Source organism: Pseudorasbora parva, chromosome 20 (assembly GCF_024679245.1).
Source record: "Pseudorasbora parva isolate DD20220531a chromosome 20, ASM2467924v1, whole genome shotgun sequence".
Lineage (NCBI taxonomy): Eukaryota > Metazoa > Chordata > Actinopteri > Cypriniformes > Gobionidae > Pseudorasbora > Pseudorasbora parva.
In genome coordinates this window covers 31,785,833-31,806,594 of record NC_090191.1, presented here as the reverse complement: position 1 = coordinate 31,806,594, position 20,762 = coordinate 31,785,833, and the positions used below count along the sequence as shown (strand labels likewise).

The window sequence follows — 20,762 nt, the reverse complement described above, 5'->3', positions numbered from 1 at the left end:
TTTGACACTTAAGACTGTAGTAATGATGCTGACAATTCAGGTTTGCCAACACAGGAATACATTTTTAAATGTATTAAAATAGTAAACAATTAAATATAATATATATAATATAAATGTAAACCATAAAATTTATTATAAAAAATAAAATATGAGTCAATCAAATACATGGTCCTACACAAGATCAAGTAGATTATGAACTGAAAAAGCTACAAAGAAAAGTAGATCTTTTGTTTCTTTTCTAGTCCTGTTGGAAGTCTGGTGGGAATTATGTCCGTGTATTGTCTGCTAGTGTGGATAACTGTGTCCTCAGAGCTGAAGTGGAAATGACAGAGTTCAGTGGCAACTCGTCTCTGTGCTGAAAGCCCAGCTGGTGTGTGCTAAATCTGCTGTGTGAAAAGGCCTCTCCATGCCCTTTTGTGCAGCTCTCCAGCACTCAGTCTATTCGGCCATTTCTCTCTCTCTCTCTGTGTGTGTGTGTGTGTGTGTGTGTGTGAGGGACCCCAGTCTGATGGATGTTAACACTCAGATAGGGTAAATTAAAGCTGAGAGCTGGGGAAAGTAATCAGAGCTTTTCTTTCTGTTCATATTTACTCTAGACTGTATGTCCTCACTCATATGATACTTTAGAAACCACAGTATGGCAAAATTGACCCTTCATTATTGGATAAGTTCGCTTACTTTAAGGTTACTGAGATATAATTGTCCATGTTAGAAAAACAAACAAAAATACAGAGAGTTATTTTTTATTTCAGGACCATTGATTTTTTTAAAATATATTCATTCAGTTTAGAAAAAACCTTTTTCTACTATAATTGTATATAATTATTCAATGTTATGTGCTTCAGTTAATTGTACACACACACACACACACACACACACACACACACACACACACACACACACACACACACACACACACACACACACACACACACACACACACACACACACACACACACACACACACACAAACACCACACTTGTGACTGCATATGCATATGATTTCTGCATTGCACTGAGTTGCTAAGTTGCATGGAAACAACTATCAGCCTACAGTTTGTCTAACGAACTGTATGACTTGGTTGCAGAATTGTTGATTATGATATATATTTTTAATCTTTTCTTTTTTTTCTTTTTTTTTTTTTACTGTTGTTGTTTTTCATCATGACTAAGATTTCCCTTATTGATTATATGATGTTATCTGTAGGCATTGCATTGTTCTTCATTTTTTTTATGTGTTTCTTGAAAATATGTCACATTACGGAAGCAGTATGGGTAATGATAATCATGTTGACCTTATGTAAACCGATGCTCTGAACCTTTAAAATTAGTCATTATGTCAACATTGAAGGCTGTTTCATGTGTTCAGAGGGCTGTAAAATCCTGTCCAGTTATATTAGGATGAATGTCTTGGTTACCATTGAGCTCTGCTTTTGTAATGTGACTTTATTGTAGACAATAAAGTCTAAATGTGTTTATCTTATCCCAGTATTGAGATTGGTGTTCTGTTAGTTCAGTAAAGCTGATCTGAAATCAGTAATGAATCTTTCTCTGCAGTCTCCTCCTCAGTCCGGACAGCTTTTGTATTTGACAATCATTTCATACCCTTAGGGGTTAATTGTGATCTTCAGCACATCTGTGATTCTGTTCCTTTTAAAGGAAACATTCAAGCAAACACTTGACAGAACAAACGCACCTGCTAAATGAGCCTGACATGTTGAGACCTCTTTACATGTACAAATATCACTTTACCTGCACTACATATCTTTTTCTCCATATCGTTCTTTCTCTGCCTCTCCTTTTCTCTGCCTCTCCATCCCTCAGTCCCTACGGATGCTTTTGGTTTGCTCCAGGAAATGCTTTAACCTCCTTTGTATGGTGACAAAGGGGTGTGTTAATCTCACCGAGTTAGGAGGCAGGCACATGGGGGTGGATGGCAGGGAGAGTCGAGCAATGTGTGTGTGTGTATGTGTGGGTGTGTGTGAGGCAGATGCCTGTCAGAGTGTTCACCGGCCACACACACGCTACACGAGCCACATAGAATGGTTAGAGAGATTACACTGTGATCAGGAAAGGACTGCTGTTGACTCACTTCAGTATCAAGGTAATAGTGCTCTAGCGGTTACAAATAATGTTGTTGTTTTTTAAACCCAGAATGACCCTTTTTAAGGTTTGTTCTGAGTGATTTGGTTTGGTTTGTTCTCAGTGATTTGATTGTGTTTGTGTTGTGTTTTTATAGTATTTATTAGGGTTTTTCTCACACCGTGTGGGTCAAAGTTACACCTTCAGGGTAAAATATTTCCTTTCACCTCTTTGACTCAGGTTCTGTGACTGCACTCAGTAGAACAGCATTTGTCCATTGCACAGTACACACCTGGTATCACCTTTCCTGTGAAAACCAGTCAGATTTGTCTGTGTGTGTGTGTGTGTGCTGCTGATTTGTTTATTCTGAACTCATTGTGCTGATTTCAGTATGCATACTGAAAACTAAAAGGTTTTAATGGCAGTGTTTATTTTTATGTGATGGGAGGTGCCGGTCTGTGGTTTATTTAATAGATGGATGGATGGGTGGATGGATGGATGGATGAATGAATGAATGAATGAATGAATGAATGAATGGATGGATGGATGGATGGATGGATGGATGGATGGAAAAAAATGGATAGATGCGTGAATGGATGAATGGATAAATGGATAAAACAAGAATTGGATATGTGGATGGGTAGATGGATAATGGAAGAATGGATGGATGGATGGATGGATGGGTGGATCAAAAAAATTAATGAATGATTGATAAATGGTTGGATGGATAACTGGATGGATAAGTAAATGAATGGGTGGAAAATGGATAAATAGAAGGGTGGATAAAAGAAATGGATGGATGGATAAAACGAGAATTGGATGGATGGATGGATGGATGGATGGATGGATGGATGGATGGATGGATGGATGGATGGATGGATGAAAAATTGATGTATAGAAAATGGATGAATAGAAGGGTGGATTAAAGAGATGGATGGATGGAAAAAGAAATGGATGGATGGATAAAACAAGAATTGGATGGATGGATGAATGGATGGATGGATGGATAAATGTAAGAATGGATGGATGGAGGGATGTATAAATGAATGGAATGGAAATGGATGAATAGAAGGGTGGATGGATGGATGGATGGATGGGTCGATTGGATGGATTGATTGATGGATGAAAGAGCAATAGATAGATAGATAGATAGATAGATAGATAGATAGATAGATAGATAGATAGATAGATAGATAGATAGATAGATAGATAGATAGATAGATAGATAGATAGATAGATAGATAGATTATTTTTTGATAATGCAGATAATGAATCAATTTTTTTTAGATGTCTCTCAACATTTGATATTGGATTCTCTCAGAACCCCTTTCACCCCCCCCCCCCCCCCCCCCCGTCGTGCCGGCATGCGGCCCGTCTCCATGACAACACCTCAGGTCAGCTCTGAGAGGTGGGAGGTAGTTAGTGTGAATTTTTTGTTGTTGTTTTATTGCCTCTCTCTCTCTCTCTCTCTCTCTCTCTCTCTCTCTCTCTCTCTCTCTCTCTCTCTCTCTCTCTCTCTCTCTCTCTCTCTCTCTCTCTCTCTCTCTCTCTCTCTCTGGTCTCTGTGAGACAGCAGCTGTGTGTGACAGCTTCACTAGAGGCTGGAGGTTTCCTCAGTTTGCTTTAAATCCGAGAAAACAATGCAGGAAAGCGACGCGGCTCTCCCTCACAGCGTCTTTGTGGTCTATCTCCCATCAAAAGATGGAGGGGGAAGCTGTGTCAGCGGCCGTGTTTCTGTTAATGTGAAATGAATGCATGCGTCTCGAGGGATAACACTAATGTATGCACGACCATGAACCAGCACGTGTGATGTAGAGGTGCCAAGGGGGGTGCTGATGAAAGCAGGTCCCTCTGACAGTCTTTCTGCTGATCTATAGCATGGCATTGTGTTTGCACAGAAGCAATAATGTTTAGAAATCCCAGTGGGGCAGGGAATAACACATTTTGTGTTTTTTTTACTCACTTTTTGGTACATCTGTGATCCAGCAAGTCTTTTGTCCTTTAGTAAGAATGCCCTTCAGTCGTTTGAAATGTTCCTCAGTCATTTGCTCGTTCTTGTAACAGTGGCATTGTTTTTTACAGTGTTCACACCATTCTGAGCTGCTGACGTCTGGTTGGAACGAGAGGATCTGCTCTTTCATACAGTCTGCACGGGTAAGATGTGACTGGATTCTTTATTCATTTGTATGCGAATTGATTTTTCACTGACTTCTTGATGTAGTGATTGTTATTCAGTGGCTGTGTCTTTACAGACAGAGAGAGAGACAAAGTAGAGACATGAAAAGGAAAAAAGATGATAAAGAATTATTGATAAGTTTGGGTTTGTGACATTTATCCCTCCTCACTTCACTTTCACCAACTACAAACTGTTAATGAAGCCGAAAGAAATAAACATATTTTACTAATATAAGCACATGCTTATGTGTGCTGCTGACAGATTGTTTCCATGTTGAAAAAAATTTGAAAATCTGATCTCCATGTTTGGGTTGTTTGTGCAGTTGTGTTCTTGGTCATTTAGTATGTTTTTTTAAAAAAATGTATTGTTTTATTCTACATTAAAATAGATTTTGTAAATAAATTATTTACAGGGATAGTTTGCACAAAATGTTTAATTTAGTCATCATGTTGATCCACAAAAAGAGACATTTTAAAGAATGTGCTTGCCCCTGTTTTCCTTCAATTAGCACTGTTTCTTTAAAAGTTCTTTAAATAATCATAAGTATAATAAAAGTGGACATCTGGGAGTTCATATTGTATTATAACTTGAACCACAATAGCTAAATCAGGTTCGTTGAAACCAGATTATTCGTGAATAAATCGTTCCGATAAAATTTTAAACTGGATCAGTTGACTGAAAAATAATCTGAAAATGACTTCATGAATCATGCAAGGATTACTTTTTAAATTATTTTAAAGGTGGCGTCAGTGTTATTTCAAAACCGTTTTACAAAACTAACTTGGGCCGAGTCCAATAACAAACTTGTAGCCAATCAGCAGGAAAGGGGCGTGTCTACTAATGATGTTGAGAAGAGAGGGCTCGGTGCACGTCATTATTCAAAACACACAACACACATGATGGACATCAGCCGACAACTAATATATGCTGGCTTTTGCTTGAATATGCTTGTGTGTCATGTTTGCTTGTTTTTCCGTTTGCAATCATATTTTCACTCACTTTAGCGACGATAAAGACCCGTTAATTTCCACACCGTATGGAGCCTCGTCTCCTCGTCTATTTCAAGGGTCAGCTCACAAAATGTGTCCAAGAAGTAAGATACTATACTTCAAATATAGCTTACGTTTGTTTCCTCTTTTCATGATCTATATAGCTACTATCGAGTTGCTCATGAGAACGGTTTGTGTTTTTGTAATCACTATAACTCTTGTCATAATTGTAATATGTCGTTAGTTTGGTCTTGTTTGATTTTAAATATCAACAACGGTTACCAGAAAGCACTTACCCCACCGTTGAGGTGTACTGTTTATGGGTAATTTTGTGTCAGGCCCAATTCGATTGCATGGAAATTAGAGACATGATTCTTTCAAATTTTGCAGTCTGCATTCCACAGAAGAAAGTAAGTCAAATGGATTTGGTTTGGGGCAACATTTTTGTGTGTGAACTATTTTCAACATTCAATTTTAGGGATCTGACACCAAAATAATAAATGCATTTGGATACAAGGAAGTATAGCTAAAAGTGTGAAGTAGACACATAGTAAAATCAAATGTACACATTGCAGGGGGAAAAAAACATGAAAGTGCTGATCCTTTAATGTGCTGAATCTGCATTTGAAGCTGCATATGTTGCTCTGTCATCCAATGTGTTCGATTTGGCCTCTGATGGCACAAACTAGGCTGTCAGCAATGTTAGGCAACAAGTGAGACACTCCTACAAAAATAGCCAATGGATCAGTAAAGCCTTATATAATCTAATCTGATTTAATTCAGTGAAACATGATGAATCTGTATGATGTGAGATTATCCAGAATCCCTCATATTCCTGCCATGACTAATCCATTAAAAACACAAACTGCAATGACTGCATACTTGACTTCTTGCTGTAGGAATGCAGTTGATAGTGGTTCAAAGGAGCGGCATGCGATTGAATACATGTTTTACATGCTCCAGACACTGATACTACGATTAAAACTGTTTTAAAGGTTTTACTTGAAATTAATGAACTTGAACGTGTTATTTTTTCACTAATGATGATCCCTGCTGTGCTTAGACATTACTGAGAGCGTCTGTCCCCGTTAGAGCAGATATACAGACGTGTTCTCTAGAGCTCAGCTGTGTTTAGAAAAAGAGCAGATAGAAATAGACAGTGATCTCGTGTCATGTGCATAAGCATGATGCTGCTGGGCAGTTATTTTTGTGGCGTAATGCTATCAAATTATTATTATTTTGTCTTGACAGAGACACATTTTGTATTTTATCAGCGTGGTTATTCTTTAAACTGACTTAAATAATAGTTGACCCAAAAAGGCGAATTGCCGCTCTTTTCCATTAAAGTGAATGTTGACCATGGCTAGCAAGCCAGATTTTCAGCGAATAACTCCCCCAAGTATCATTACAGCAGTTCATTTGACATGTGCACTATATTCCTATAGTGAACTATACCTTTAATATTTGCAATGCAGATTTGAACTCTGGCTTTATAACTACAGCTACATTTAGGAGAATTCTGTTCCTGCTCCACAAAAGGATTAGATGACATGACGTATTACATCACTGCACATTTTGAACTGTGTAATGGCAGTGATATCGGCACATACTGTAAAAGCTTCCGTTCACCCACATACAGCATGTGGACAGATGACCACAGTTTATCCAAGCACCGAACAGATGGAACAGAGAAAGCAGCGTGCCAGCCCATCCTTTCCTCCTGTATTCTCTAAAATAAACTGTGAAAAAAGATACCATAGAAAATGGTATAGAAATAGAATGAATGGATAAGTGGATTTTAATAATTAATGTGTTTTAAAAATAGTATGATATATTATACATCAAAACTATATTTGTAACATATTTTTAATTTCATACTTACAACAATGAATTGATAACAACTGATCCTCTGTCCCGTATTCCTATTCTGATATAGAATAGTCAATATATTTAATAATCTGTCCTAGTTATGCATCCATTGAATGAATTAGTATTTTTTTCATTATTTATCTCTACAATTGTAGTCATTCATTCATTCATTCATTCATTCATTCATTCATTCATTCATTCATTCATTCATTCATTCATTCATTCATTCAAGCAATACATGTTACTTAAATTAAGGTATGATGTATTTTAAAAAAAGACAGAAATTATACTATTTTGGTCATTTATTGTTAAAGTATCTTCATAAAGTATCTTCTAATTCTAAATATGAACCACCACTGTGGCTAGAATTCACATTCAAACCATGCTGGAACTCTAGAAATGCTTCTTTCACTGCTTTAACCTCTGTCATCGTGTCTGGTCATTGAGATACCCTTCACTCATTGTGTTTCTACAGAATACAAATAAGTCTGAAATACATGACCCACCATCTCAGTGTCTCATCACTGATGAAAAGAGAGTATAGATTTTACACAAGAGGAGAGCACTAAGACTAAGATTATACAGTCTGATCAACAGATTGTGGGACATTTGAGAGCTCCTTTACAATCAGTGTTGAATAAAACATAACGTCCCCCCGTTACTGTCACAAATCTGCTCGGGGAAAAGCACTGCGGGAATGAAGTCAGACTTATGATTCGCAGCCTTCAAGAACCATTGAGTCATTTCTGGACATTCCCGGCTGCTTTTTAAATAATTAATGCTTTGTAGTAGTTTCTGAAGGCTTGGGGAAAAAAAGTACTCTGCACTCGGTATATTTTAGTCTGACATTCATTTTGATTATATAGATATTTTTATATTTTTAGCAACCTAGGAGGTTAATTTTACCCTAGTTAGGTAATTTTAGACTTTGTGTGCTCTACATCCTTCTGAGGTTTGTGATAACAATGCAAGTGATTGGTATTTACCTGAATGAGAAACTTGAAAAACAGGTCCTCACAGGAAGCTTTTATTACTCTAGAGAGTCTAGACCCTATTTCCCACGTGAAATCCTGTGATTTTGATTGAAGTGACTCTCAGTCTAATAGATGTGGGGTTTTTTTTACTTCATTTTGTGAATGCATTGTGAATCCTGCAATTTTAATCAAAATTATTATGACTTTAAGCTAACTATATTAATTTATTTATTATTACATTTTATTCTAAAATAAAAATAAAAATCACAATTATGTGATTAATTGAGTTCTGCTTCAAAATGTGAGAACTGAAATGATTCATATGATTTAAAGCCAACTTTAACACTGATCAAGGCATAACATTATGACCTAATACACAGGGGTCAGCATGGGCACCCTGACTGGTTTTGCGTCTATGCAGCCCCATATCACAACAAACTGCGATGCACTGTTTTCTGACATATTTCCATCAGAACCAGCATTAACTTCTTGAACAATTTGAGTAGCTCATCTGTTTGATAGGACCTTACGGGCCAGCCTTCACACCTCATGTGCAACAATAAGCCTCGGCTGCCCATGACCCTGTCGCTGGTACACCACTGATCCTTCCTTGGACCACTATTGATAGATATTGACCACTGGGGACCGGGAACACCCCACAAGAGCTGCAGTTTTGGAGATGCTCAGACCTTGTTGAATTATTTATTTTTTCCTGCCATTTTCCTACTTCTAACACATTGACTTTGAGGACAAAATGTTCACTTGCTCTACCTAATATATCCTACCCACTAGCAGGTGATAAAGAGATAATGGGTGTTCAAATTTACCTGTCATAATGTTATGCCTGATCACTATATATTACGTATCACAACACAACACAAGTATGAGCTAAAAGCAATGTGAAACCTATGCACCTTAACATCTGAGATCTACTTATACGTTTTTACATTTCAGTTTTAGAGTGTATTCTTTATTTGAAGTGAATAGTTCTGCTCAGAGTGGTTTGGGTCATACTGTACTTTCAACTGAACTATAAACAGCGTAAAGCAGCATTGCAGTGTGTTAGTTGCCAGACAGGAGTGTGCTGACAATCAGCAACTTCCCAAAGCTCAGGAGAGAAATAAAGCTCTCTCGTTCTGCTGACATTGCAAGAACAAGTGACCCTTTAGCTGTGGATAACCTCACACCAGCACTGTTAAATGAAGTTAGCTCATTTATTTAGATAGTAACGCTATGCTAAACCCTGGCAGTGAACTTCTAAAACAATGCAGCGCTGTGGTGTAGCATTGTCTTGCTTCCGAAAGCGTCATTTGTTGGTTTTTGAACATAGCAACAAGGTACTGGCGGACAAACTGCCAACAGAGTACAGTTAAATGTCTTTTCAACTGCCGGCTAATTATGGCTTTCAAAAGACAAATTTGTTTGTTGTGTCATGTATTAACATCTGAAATGAAATGCATGCTGTGAAACCAGCTCAGTTTGTTCAGACAGATAATTTAATCAATTTCCTTGACTCATTGATTCTTCTTCATTCGTGCTCTTGCAAATGGGTCAAAGTAATGTTTTCAATAAACTGTTTGAGTAAACAGGGATTTGATTGGCCCAGAGGTTACTTATGAATTAAAATGCAAAACAAAACAGCATATTGTCTAGAGAACACATGTGAGCTGATAAACAAACTTTAACCCTTTAAAAACAGCAAAGGTTTTTAGCATAACACTGCTGTATCATCTGTTTTTCCACTGCTTTGTCTAATTCCCTCTTTAAGGGCTACAGACTTTGGTGTGAAAAGAGACATTTAATCATGTCCCCTCTCGTTTGGCCTGAAGGCATCCTGTGCTAAAGTAAAGAGCGGAGCGGTTCATTCTTTTCAGTCTCCAATGACAGAGGAGAGCTGTTGAGAGGGCTTCTCTCAGTAGTGTCCTCTCCTTGGATTTACATTAAAAAGATGGATGGTTTTGGCTGGGTTTTGTGTGTCTTTTAATAGGCATGTGTGTGTAATAAGTGTGTTGCCGTGGACACGGAGGGATCGTTAAATTAGCAGCCCGATTCGGTCTCTTGACTCAGGTCTTCTTCAGAGTGAAGGAGCTGTTGAGAAGAACTTGTACTATCAGAGGAAATAAGTTTCCCATGTACTCTTTCTGAGAGTGCATTCTCCAGATGGCTGTGAACTATAAAAAGAGAGTGCCTACAAATACAGCACTTAATCTTGCCAATTAAATTGCTTTTAAAAGGGTGATTAAAAAAAATATTTGTTTATCATTATGTTTTTCCTATAACGTCAACTTTTAGTTAAGGTTTCTGTTTTGAGTTCTGAAAAGTTTTAAAAGGGTACTTCACTGGCAAAACAATTTGGCTGCCTATACACATGCACTCAAAAAAAAAGTGTTACTCTTTAATTAATTAAAATGCGCTCTAATCAAAACATTTTTTAAACATTTTGACACAACTTAATTGTGTAATCAACCTAAAATATTTAAACCTGAAGTTTACTTCATTTGTGTTAACTAAATGAATCATTTTTGTTGACATAAATAACTGGGTGGTGGATGTAGTTTCCAGCATGCTTTGCAAAGGACTGCATTAGGAGAGTAAGTTTAGGGAACAAAGTGTTATTTTGTGTTTTTCAGATGTTGTTAGTTAATGTTAGTGTTTAATGTTCAGTTTATGTTGGACATTTATAGGAGATTCACCATTATGCAGTAGAGTAACGCCCTAATGTTAAAGATGCCCTAGAATAATTTGAAACAATATGTTAAATTGTTCTCTGATATCTACATAGAGAGTATGTGGCTTATTTAAGGGCAGAAATTGTCCAGATACAGTTTTACAGGTCCATTTACAACCCTATAAATTGTCCCTAAAATGAAATGCTCTGTTTTTGCCTTATTTGGAAGAGTAATTAATATTAATGTTGAGCTCTGCGCTGATTGGCTTATTTCAGCCAATCAGCTTGATTTATTAACATTACACAGAAGTTCAGTTGTTCAGCGAAGCAGCCCGTGAGTCCTGACTGTCCTCCTGAGAGAACAGCTCAAATGGAGATTGCTAAAATGCAGCTTACTTGTTTATCAGTGTTTTCAGATCATCCGCACGTGGGAGAGAGCTCGTGTGCATATGGTTGCCAGATTATACAGTCACAGAAAAGCTCTGATTGGGGGATTTAAATTACTGAAATCTGGCAACCGCTTTCTTCCCTCAGACAAAACCAGTGATTTCAGACTCGTCTTTTTTCGTCAACGATATTGCATGTTTATATAATGTTAGTCACAATGTAGGCTATGCAGTGACTGTGATTTACTTTGAAATACAAGCATGCAAAAACATCATACTTCAGTTCTCAAAAATATAAATATATATATATTTACAAAATGAATAGCCTTGTTTGAGTTGAAAACAAAAAAAGACTTTTGTTTTAACTTATATGGTGGAAAAGGTGACGTTTGCTAGAAGGATCGAGTGAACGATCTGTAAGCACCATATCTGTGGTTGTATTTTAAAATACAAAATAATATTAACCTTGTCATTAAACACACTAACTTTGTTAACCTTGCAGTTAACATATATATATTTCAGGGGTTGGTATTTGTGTGGATTGGTCTATAATATGTGCAGTGTGTTTACCCTTTTACTTTTCATGAAGTCTCACTAATCATATTGGTCTGAGTTTATTTTGTGTCTCATTCTCATGGTAATATCTCAGTACACACTCTCTGAAAGAGCCTCCTCAACCTTGGATGGACGTTCTGTCGATGGTTCTCACACTTCTGTGGCCTTATACACAGGATAGATGAAAGTTTCATTAAAGAGACTCATGTAATTACAGTATTCTGACTTAGAAGTAGACATTTCAATAGAAAAAGCAGACATTCTTTACTATGGTATGGTAACGGACCAAAGGTTTGTTTAAAAGAAGAGCTGGAAACAAACTCAAATACGAAAAAGACAGTTTGTCAACAAGGACTTCTGATCTCCCTCCTTGTGAAAGAGAATAAAAACTTGTCAACACAAACAACAAGTGAGCCAAACCCACAAAAGGCAGCAGTAGGATGTGGTCAAAACAAACCCATATGAATGAAGTCCTTTTGACTGTACGTTATGGTCTCTGTTCACTTTTTACAGTAGAATGCCATTCATATGTAAATTACCATTCATTTGCATATATTCTTCTAAATTTATGCAGGGATTATGCTGAGATGAATACTAAAATAGACTGGTTTTGGAAAAGCCTGTGGCAAAATGTCTCTTGCTGAAAGTGAATTTGCATAATGACTTATAGATAATAACTCATAGATTATGTAAATTTCTCTAAATATAAAATATTTAGATTTTTTTAGGCATTTATGGAAAATTGTTGATAAAAAGGTTGATTCTGGCTTTTTAGAGCATGTGACACATTTAGTGTGTTTATATTTTTTTGCCCATCCAGGGTGGCCTTCATCCAGTAAAGAGGCCATTAGCCAAGTTTATCCAGAAAAGGGGCCTCAGAAGCCCTGCTGCCCTAGATTGAGATCCATCTTTTAGGACAGAATGACAGATGCCTGTGCCTTTAGTCCTTCATCCAGCCAATCAGAGAGTGATTAGATCAGATTACCTATGCGGCATCTCTCCTGCATCTCTGTAGGTTCTGTCACGATATGAATGACTCAGCACAGTATCTAAATCAGTTTTTGTGTTTTTTCTAGGATGTTGCCCAAAGCATACCTCTGAGCTATTGTAAAATCCACCATATAAGGGCCAGGGCTACAAGCCACCATTTAAAAGCAGACAAACATTTATAATTTATACTTAAATAGTATATTTTGAGGCCCCCCAAAAATAATTGAAATCTGAGAGCTATTATGAAAATATATTTAAAAAATAAGCAATGCAATTTAATATTTCATTAGTTTGTCTTGATTCAGTTCATTTGACCAGAATGTTAATAGCCTGAATTCGGGCACAACATCGGTTAATTCATAAATCAGGAATTATTCCTAGAGAAAAAGTGTTAAACATTTAATGATTAAAAAATGATGTTGTTTGTGCTATGCTCAATTTGTAATTCAGACAGACATTGACTGCACATCTCTACCATATGACAACATAGACATTAATCTACTTTGTCTCTATGGCCCTATTTACACTTGCCATTAAGATGTGTTTTTGTCAATCTGATTACAAGTGAACAATGCTAAATACAGGTGTAAATGGGATCTAAAACGTTTTGAGTTTGTTCACTTTCGACCATTCACTGAGAAAAAAAGCGTGTTGGATTTCGATAATTTAATCTTGCATGTCCCCACATGAATCAATTAAGTTAAAAGGTGCCCTAGAATAATTTGAAACAATATGTTAAATTGTTCTCTGATATCTACATAGTGGGTATGTGGCTTATTTAAGGGCAACATTTGTCCAGATACAGTTTTACAGGTCCATTTACAACCCTATAAATTGTCCCTAGGATGTAATGCTCTGTTTTTACCTTATTTGGAAGGATCATGAATATTAATGTGGAGATCTGCTCTGATTGTCTTATTTCAGCAGCTCACAGCAGTTTAGTAAAGTGGCTCGTGAGTCCTGACCATCCTGATAGAACACAGACCGACTGAATGACACTTTAAGCAAAGTATCTCAAATGGAGATTGATAAAATGCAGCTTATTTGTTTATTGGTGTTTTCAGATCATCCACACGCGCCAGAGAGAAATCTCGCGTGCATATGATTGCCAGATTGGACATGTTTAGGTAAATCACAGGATAGCATACATTCAAAGAAAAGCTCTGTTTGGGGGATTTAAATTACTGAAATTTGGCAACCGCAGGAACAATCTTCTTTCCCAAACCAAAACCAGTGATTTCAGACTCGTCTTTTTTCGTCAACGATATTGCATGTTTATATAATGTTAGTCACAATGTAGGCTATGCAGTGACTGTGATGTACTCTTAATACAAGCATGCAAAAACATCATAATAAAGTTCTCAAAAATATAAATATATATTTTTACAAAATGAATAGCCTTGTTAAATGACTAACGTTTTAACTTATATGGTGGAAAAAGTGATGTTTGCTAGAAGGACCAAGTGAACGATCTGTAAGCACCGTATCTGTGGTTGTATTTTGTAATACAAAAAAATATTAACCTTTGTCATTAGACACACTATTTAGTTTTGTATGGTACTTGGTGTTTCCTATTGTTACTGTACTAGCATCTTGCGTCATCTAGACAATGCTGTCTCTCTAAGAAACTTTCAATTTAATCAGAAATTGTTTAAACAGTCAATAAGTGGATAAAATCGCTACTTACTGCTTGTAGGAATACAGTTGTAATTGCCATTTTCTTCAGTTTAAGATGCTGAGCGAAGCTTGCTTGAAAAGGGCCGAACAAACGAACGATCTTGAATTAAATTGTTGTGGTATCCGATTATAATAAACATCAACCATGATTGTTGACATTTTTTATCTGTGGGAAGGGTAGAAAAGTCTCCTGCACAGCCTGGAACATGACGTGTCCATTCAGCTTCATCAGTTCCACCTGACAATGAACATGTTTGAACAAATGCAAATGTTGGGGGCGTGCATATAAATGATCCCTAATGCTTGCGTCATGGTTGGGTTTATGTTAAAGCACTTTTTTTTCCGTGGTGTTTTTGATTTATGAGATTTACATAAGAAGTAGGAGGCAATGGGGTTTGAGACTCACAGTATGTCCATGTATTGAACTCTTATTATTTCACTATGGCAAGGTTAATTCAGTTTTTCATTCTAGGGCACCTTTAAACAAACATAATTTATTCATGTAACTTCAACATCATGGAATGAAGTCATTTTAAGTGACCCCTTTAAGTATAGTCTCAGTGTTCCCACATGGTCATGTTCCCACTATAATTTGAATTGTTCTAATAGCTCCAGCATAATTCTAGCCTAGAAATCTATACGCACCCTAGCGGCAAGTAATCTAATCTGCCCGCGAGTGTCGTCTAGCAACTCTCAATACCCTTCTGAGCTGTATTCTCCTAACTCTTGCCGGGCCAATCACATCGTGTATAGAGTCGGTGGGCGGGGCCATAATGACGACGGCCGAGTTGCGTTTGCGTGCTTCTAGTAAACACAGAAACTGGCGAACGGCGGCGGTCTTTCAAATCAGCTTTGACCGCGACTCTGGAAGACTTGGAGTTAAGCTTTTCTCTGAGAGAAGAACAAAGCACGGCACTGAAGTCATTCTTAAAAAGGGAAGATGTGTTCGGAGTTTTGCCGACCGGATACGGCGAATGTTTAATCTATCAACAAGCTCTGTTTGACCTTCGTTGCTCTGGTTGGTTGTAGCGCTATCCTATCGCGTACAGAGGGAGTTTGAAAGACAACCGTTTATCCCGCCCCTCGGATTGAGCTGTCAATGGTGAGTTTCCAGACCAAACATCTTGATGTGGGTCTGGCTTGTCAAGCTAGCATAATTCAGCAATAAACACTATCAAGTCTCCCTTTTCTCATCTTGCTCAAAAATACATAAAATAACACTTACATGCCTGCCCAGTTCATTCATACCTACACAAATAATATGTAATCTCAACACAAACGGATTAAGTAAACTTCAATTTTACATCAAATTAAGTTATGACAAAGTTTGGACCTGAGGTAGTCGAAAACGCATTAGACTGGATTGCTTTCACAGTGTAAACGCTCATGTGGTCGAAAGCATTTGAAAATTGTGGGAAGCGCGCTAGCCAGACAGAATTTGACGGCTTAAGTCCCACGTTTGGTTTGAAGCCGAAAAACGTACCAAGGAATGTTCTCTCACCATTCCTTATTTCCAACATGAACTGAGCACGTTCTGCGTTGTCTTGCAGCTGTCAGAGCAGAAACGAAAGCTACTGCTCTATGTGTGTTTTTTCCATTGTCGCCAGTCATGTTCATATGTAAATTGTGTGAGCTTATTTCATACATTAGATGAAAAGATGTGAAAAAGCCCATACATTTACCCACCCATAGACCTTCACCTCGAAGAAATCAGAACAGAACTGGACAAAAGAGATGGATGTGAACGTGATTTTGTCTCCCTTGTCTACTATTTGTAATCTGATCGACCAAAAGGCATCTTAAGTGTAAACACGGACTATGTTGTCTCTTATTCTCTCATTTTAAAGGCACAGATGACATTGCTTAATACTTTCTTTTCACAGATTCTTATGTTTGAGAATAGCTAAAGGTCAAGATGATTGCATGGCAACAGGAAATGTGATTGACAGCTTCCATTTAAGACATTGTCACTGTCACTCTCTCTACTGCAACTGACCGGTTTGGGTTTTTCCAAAGGGCGCTTGAGCACATACTGTCACCATAGCAGCCATCAGACACGCTGTGCACATTGTCTGAAAAACTAAAAATGTGCTAAATCTACTTCTCTTCTTGTGTTGAGGGAATCTTGCCTTTTTTTTAGTCAAATGTGCTAAAAGGCCCTTGAGTTTCTTTATTTACTTTCTGTAAATAATTTTTTGACTGGACACTAAAATACTTTCCTATCCACAAATTTTTGTTTAATTTCATTATTTTGTTTTTGTCCTGGGTCATGACCCACCATGCTTGAACTCATTTGTAAAAAACTATATGTGTAAATAAAATGTGATTTACCATATGGCATCTTAAGGAGTTTTGTAGGCCTTTTAGATCATGAATTAATATAAATGAATAAAGTTATTATTTTTATTTTTATTTTCCTATCCATGTATTTTTTCTAATGTGACTTGCCTAACTGAGAATCAGAGTCTCCTGAAGACTTGTCTTAACCTGAAGAACACTACATTTTTAAACCATATTTTAATCCGTGTCTAAGCGACTGGCCTCTACTGTAGATTTATCATTGCCAAGTGTATCTAGGTAACCAGTCCTGAATCACAGAGAAATATTATATAGATTACAGATTATGGCATAAGTGGTATCTCACGGTGCATGTGATATCGAGAAGAACCTTTCTTTGTCTTGAATGTCTGAAACCTTCACCTTGAGATAATTTTTTTGCTCTACAGAATCATGTACTCTCTCTCTCTCTCTTGCTGTATGACTCAGTCAAGGTTTCTGAGCTCATGAATTATGCAAAGCAGAGCCCATTTCCCTGACACAGCTTGCTACACAGCAGAATCACCCAGATATCACTCTCTCTACCTATCGGCAGGATCGACCAATGCTAGTTCACTTCTCTGACACATTATACTCCTCCTTCCTCACTGAAAACTTTTTACTTGGGTTAGCATAAACCTTGCAGTAAGTGTCTCAATACATTTTGTTTTGATAAGATTGTAAATTAATATAAATTAATATGTCAATATTTTCTGTTACATTTTATTTTACGGTGTCATGTGTACTTCTATATTTAAAAACTAAGTAATATTAATTAACTAGATGCACATAGGGTTATGGTAGGATTAGGGTTTGGCTGAGGATAAGTTGCATGTTATTATGCATAATTTACTGTTATAACTATAAGTACATGTAACATATGTAACAAGGACACTGTAAAATAAAGTGATAAAGTGTTTTTATTTCCCTATGCAAAAAAAAATTACATTTTAAATGTTTTGTTTTTGTTTTGTTTTCTAAAGAGCATTGCATTTTTTAAACCACATTTTGTTTTTAACCATTTGAAAGGATATGCTTCATAACTTTCTATTCAGTGAGTGCAGAAAGCTGAACGATAAAACAAAAGGCTTTCTGGAGCAGGGAAGGTATTTGTCCTTTTTTGGGGGGTGGGGGGTCTCTTAACCCACCTCTGAGGAACTAGACAGCAGGCTGTGTAATTTTGTGCTTCAGCCATGTGTATTGACATCCATATGCCAGTGCTGAGGGTGCTGCTGCCATCACAGCGTCCCAGTCTCTTCCAGCTGAGTGCCCTCACATGTCTCTGTGTATGTCCAGAGCCCACGCGATCTCTCCGTCTCCAGCACAGATTCCCTAATAAAGATATTGCCATCTGTTTGCGCTTAATATAAAAAGGTCATTATTTTTTCTCTCTTTTTTTTCTCTCTCTTTCAGACTCACTGGCTAGTCTTGGCTGCCCCTGTACTGTATGTTTGAATGGTCACATTGAGTGCAAATCACAAGGCCCAGTTGCTTTGACCTGGAGGGGAAGGATTTTCATGTAACGCACCCTGCCATGGACAGGAAGAGGAGTTGCATGCTCTGTGAAGGAGCTGTGATACTGCTGCTGCTGCTGGGTCACATGACCACTGGATTGGAAGTGCCTCTAGATCGTGAGTATCGTGTAGTCATCTGATGTGATGTAATAAAATGTAATAATTCTCATTAATACAGATTTATTTGACAGCAGTGCACAAAAAAAAGTTGCCTAACCTCGTTTAAAATGTGTTCACTAAGTCAAGATGTGTGATTGACATGAAGATGAAGTCTTGGATCTTATTAAACATTATATGCAAGATTAGACATTGAATTAAAGAGGTCATGACATAAGAAATCAAATTTGCCTTAAACTTTTGACATATCAGAGGTCTTTAAAAGATCCTGCAAGTTTCATAGCTTAAAACGTCGCCCGCATTATAAACAAAACACTTTTTTAATCTAGCTCTAAAAAATGGCTTGTTTGAATATTGTGAGATTTATGATGTCACATGGGCAAATACATTTGCCTCCAGAGCAAGACATTGACAAATAGTTATACATCATCAAACCATAGGCCCTGCCCAATGGCATTCAGTTTCTTAACGGCTGGCATTTGCCTACACTGGATGTGAGCGCCACATCATTATTAGATAATTAGATCCCACTCTATGGTAGTTATGGCCCTGGAATCCATTAGAATCACTGTCCAGATTGGATACAGTGTACATATGTGCATTCAGTTTCTCATATACTCTTTGCACTTGAGTCTGTCAACAACAGGACATATGGATGAGTGAAACAACATTCGCTTTGACATGTCCAGTTTAAAAAGTTATTTTGCGTCTCTGTACAGACTTCAGAAGGACCCCAGCTTCAGAAACAAGTGGATGATTTATTTTGTGCCTAAAACTCTGTTAACATTCTAAGTGAACCTCAAGGAACATGATAAAATAATAATAATAACAAATATGTAATCACCCCTTTAAAGATTTCCATTCCAGATTCATTGAAGCACACTAAAAAATAGTAAGACACCCCTCATTATAAAAATGGAAATGCCATTTTTGGAAATGCCAGAGTATGTCACTGTGAGTCCTCGCAGTGTGTTTTTTTTTTCTCCGCTGCTGCTCTCTAAAGATGCGTTTCACGTTTACATACTGACAGTGTGTTAAGTCAGCATCACTACTGTAAGCAGAATATACAAGGACTTTTAGAGAGCATTGGTCACTCTTTTCTCCCTCCATCTTTCTAGTTATATCACTCTCTCTGTGGCTGTGATCAACTACATAAATATATAATACAGTATATGCTACTATTAAAAGGTTTGGGGTCAGTAAAATTTATTTTAAAGAGATGAATAAATTGTTCAGCAAAGATGCATTAAATTGACAGTAGAGACATGTATAATGTTACAAAAGTTTGCGTAGGTAAAGAGTGAAGCATATTTTTAAGGACAAAGAGGTTTGTTTGTTTATTTACTCACAGAATATAACTCCATCATATTGTTCAGTCCAAAAGTCTTCTTATTATACAACCTCTTATGCATGATGCACCCTTGTCAGGGTGGTAAAGCCAATGAATCATCGACAAACAATCAGCATCCATTCGAACTGCATTAGGAGAATGAAACGGCATGAGAGTTGCATGATGGGTAATGAGTGCCCAACACACCTCCGGAAGTTTCTCTGAGGGAACGTGATTTTGTTTGATCTTCTCTTCTCTCTTCTTCTCTTACACTAATTTGAACTCTTTTACTCTCTGCTTATGTATTTCCTGATTCATTTGGACAAAAAAGCTAAAGTTCTGGAGGGATGTAAGTCTGGGCACTTTTGCTGTGAAATTTGTTGTGAATTAGATCTACTGTAACTTTAATGTCTTTTGCTTTCTTCCGTTTGAAGTGTTTATGATTTTGATATGCACATTAACTTGTATCTTTTATTAAACATTAAATGATCCATAAAGCTATATGTAAATTATAGCTATGATCTGCCATGCCAACAAGAACTTTCATGAGTTTGTGTTGCATGCTGCATGCACTTTGGTTGTTTGTCTCTTTGGGTTTTGTTACATTGATAAACTAAAGCTGGGCACATTTATATTTTTAGATATTTTCTTGCAGAATCAGTTTCTGCAAAGGTGGTGCATCTGTGCTGGTTTGTGTCAAGGTGTGTGTGTGTGTGGGGAGGGGGGGTAGAGATGCTTGTCTTCACGCTGCTTTCTGTGCTTCAGTGCCTCAGCCTCCCACAATAACTCATCAGTCCCCCAAGGATTACATCATCGACCCTCGGGAGAACATCATTATCCACTGCGAAGCGAAAGGAAAGCCTCATCCCAGGTGGGTGTCACTTTGAATCACCATGGTTACCGCTACTGCAGATTCCGCTGCTGTGGATGGATACTTGATGCCTGACACCTACTTAACTCTTCTTTAAACATCATGCAGGTCTTTAACCCTCTGGTCCTCTTCGTCACATTTGGCAAAAGTAACCAAAGCCTTGAAATCCAGGAAAACCAATGTTTTTGTTCAGTAATATTTTTGTAATGATTTTATGCAATATTTATATAATGTGTCCCCCATAATAC

General features: G+C 37.3%; 1 protein-coding gene across 13 annotated transcripts in view; it reads left to right on the top strand.

The window, feature by feature from the left end:
- Window positions 1-20,762, top strand: part of nrcama (neuronal cell adhesion molecule a) — a 57,593-nt gene that overhangs the window by 16,797 nt on the left and 20,034 nt on the right. For 8 of the 13 annotated variants that reach the window (XM_067428439.1, XM_067428433.1, XM_067428437.1 and 5 more), the window contains exons 2-5: window positions 4,165-4,236; window positions 18,096-18,313; window positions 19,975-19,992; window positions 20,409-20,514. In XM_067428439.1, coding sequence (XP_067284540.1) covers window positions 18,217-18,313; window positions 19,975-19,992; window positions 20,409-20,514 — 221 coding nt within the window. In that variant the 5' untranslated portion in view covers window positions 4,165-4,236; window positions 18,096-18,216. Of the gene's footprint in view, window positions 1-2,085; window positions 2,105-4,164; window positions 4,237-18,095; window positions 18,314-19,974; window positions 19,993-20,408; window positions 20,515-20,762 lie in introns of those variants that run through there. The other 5 variants (XM_067428434.1, XM_067428438.1, XM_067428432.1 and 2 more) reach the window with 2 other exon arrangements.